Source organism: Hippopotamus amphibius, chromosome 3 (genome assembly GCF_030028045.1).
Source record: "Hippopotamus amphibius kiboko isolate mHipAmp2 chromosome 3, mHipAmp2.hap2, whole genome shotgun sequence".
In the NCBI taxonomy this organism is placed as follows: domain Eukaryota; kingdom Metazoa; phylum Chordata; class Mammalia; order Artiodactyla; family Hippopotamidae; genus Hippopotamus; species Hippopotamus amphibius.
Genome location: NC_080188.1, coordinates 172270549 through 172271456, shown reverse-complemented (window position 1 = coordinate 172271456; position 908 = coordinate 172270549). Strand labels below are relative to the sequence as shown.

At 43.9% G+C, this 908-nt stretch overlaps 1 protein-coding gene across 1 annotated transcript; it reads left to right on the top strand.

Moving 5' to 3' along the window:
• The first annotated feature begins 267 nt into the window (after positions 1-267).
• Positions 268-824, top strand: LOC130848849 (glycine cleavage system H protein, mitochondrial-like). Its single transcript, XM_057727235.1, has 2 exons — positions 268-373; positions 451-824. The coding sequence occupies exons 1-2, from the start codon at positions 268-270 to the stop codon at positions 822-824; spliced, it is 480 nt and encodes a 159-aa protein (XP_057583218.1).
• The last annotated feature ends 84 nt before the right edge of the window (positions 825-908 follow it).

The following is a 908-nucleotide window of genomic DNA, read 5'->3' as shown; positions in this document are numbered from 1 at the left end:
GGTGAAAACTTTGCAGTGTTCTGGCCCCAGCTGCAGACCTGTGTTTGGAAACCTCCACGTTAAATGCTCTGTAAGCTCTGTGATTCAAAGAACTCATTTGCCATTTTACCATTTGTATGCAAATTCAAGGAAAACCATGCCTCATACCTATTTTGTTCCTTGAAGCCACAGTGACAGGTAGACTGTGCCTGCAGAAGTTAGTCTCTGAGGAAACAAACACTTTCATCCATCCACCTACCCATTCATTCATTCATTGATTAAATATTTATGGAGTGCGCCATCTCTGCGCCCAACGCGCCCTGCCCGCCGCGGCCCTGGGGACTGCGGGCCGGCGCCGTCCGGGCGCTGCGCACCGGCCCCGCTCTGCTCTCGGGTTCTGCCTAAAGCAGTGAGATCGTCTCCTGGACTCCACAGAAGACGTTCTGCCGAAGTCTGTATTGAGTCGTGAAGTGCGTAAATTCACAGACAAACATGAGTGGGTAACAACAGAAAACGGTGTTGGAACAGTGGGAATCAGCAATTTTGCACAGGAAGCTTTGGGAGATGTTGTTTACTGTAGTCTGCCTGAAGTTGGGACAAAATTGAACAAACAAGAGGAATTTGGTGCTTTGGAAAGTGTGAAAGCTGCTAGTGAACTCTATTCTCCTCTATCAGGAGAAGTAACTGAAATTAATGAAGCTCTAGCAGAAAATCCAGGACTTGTCAACAAATCTTGTTATGAAGATGGTTGGCTGATCAAGATGACACTCAGTAACCCTTCAGAACTAGATGAACTAATGAGTGAAGAAGCATATGAGAATTACATAAAATCTATTGAGAAGTGAAAATGGAACTGCTAAATAAACTAGTTTGAAACAAAATATATATATATATATATTTATGGAGTACCTACTAAATGCTAAGGACTA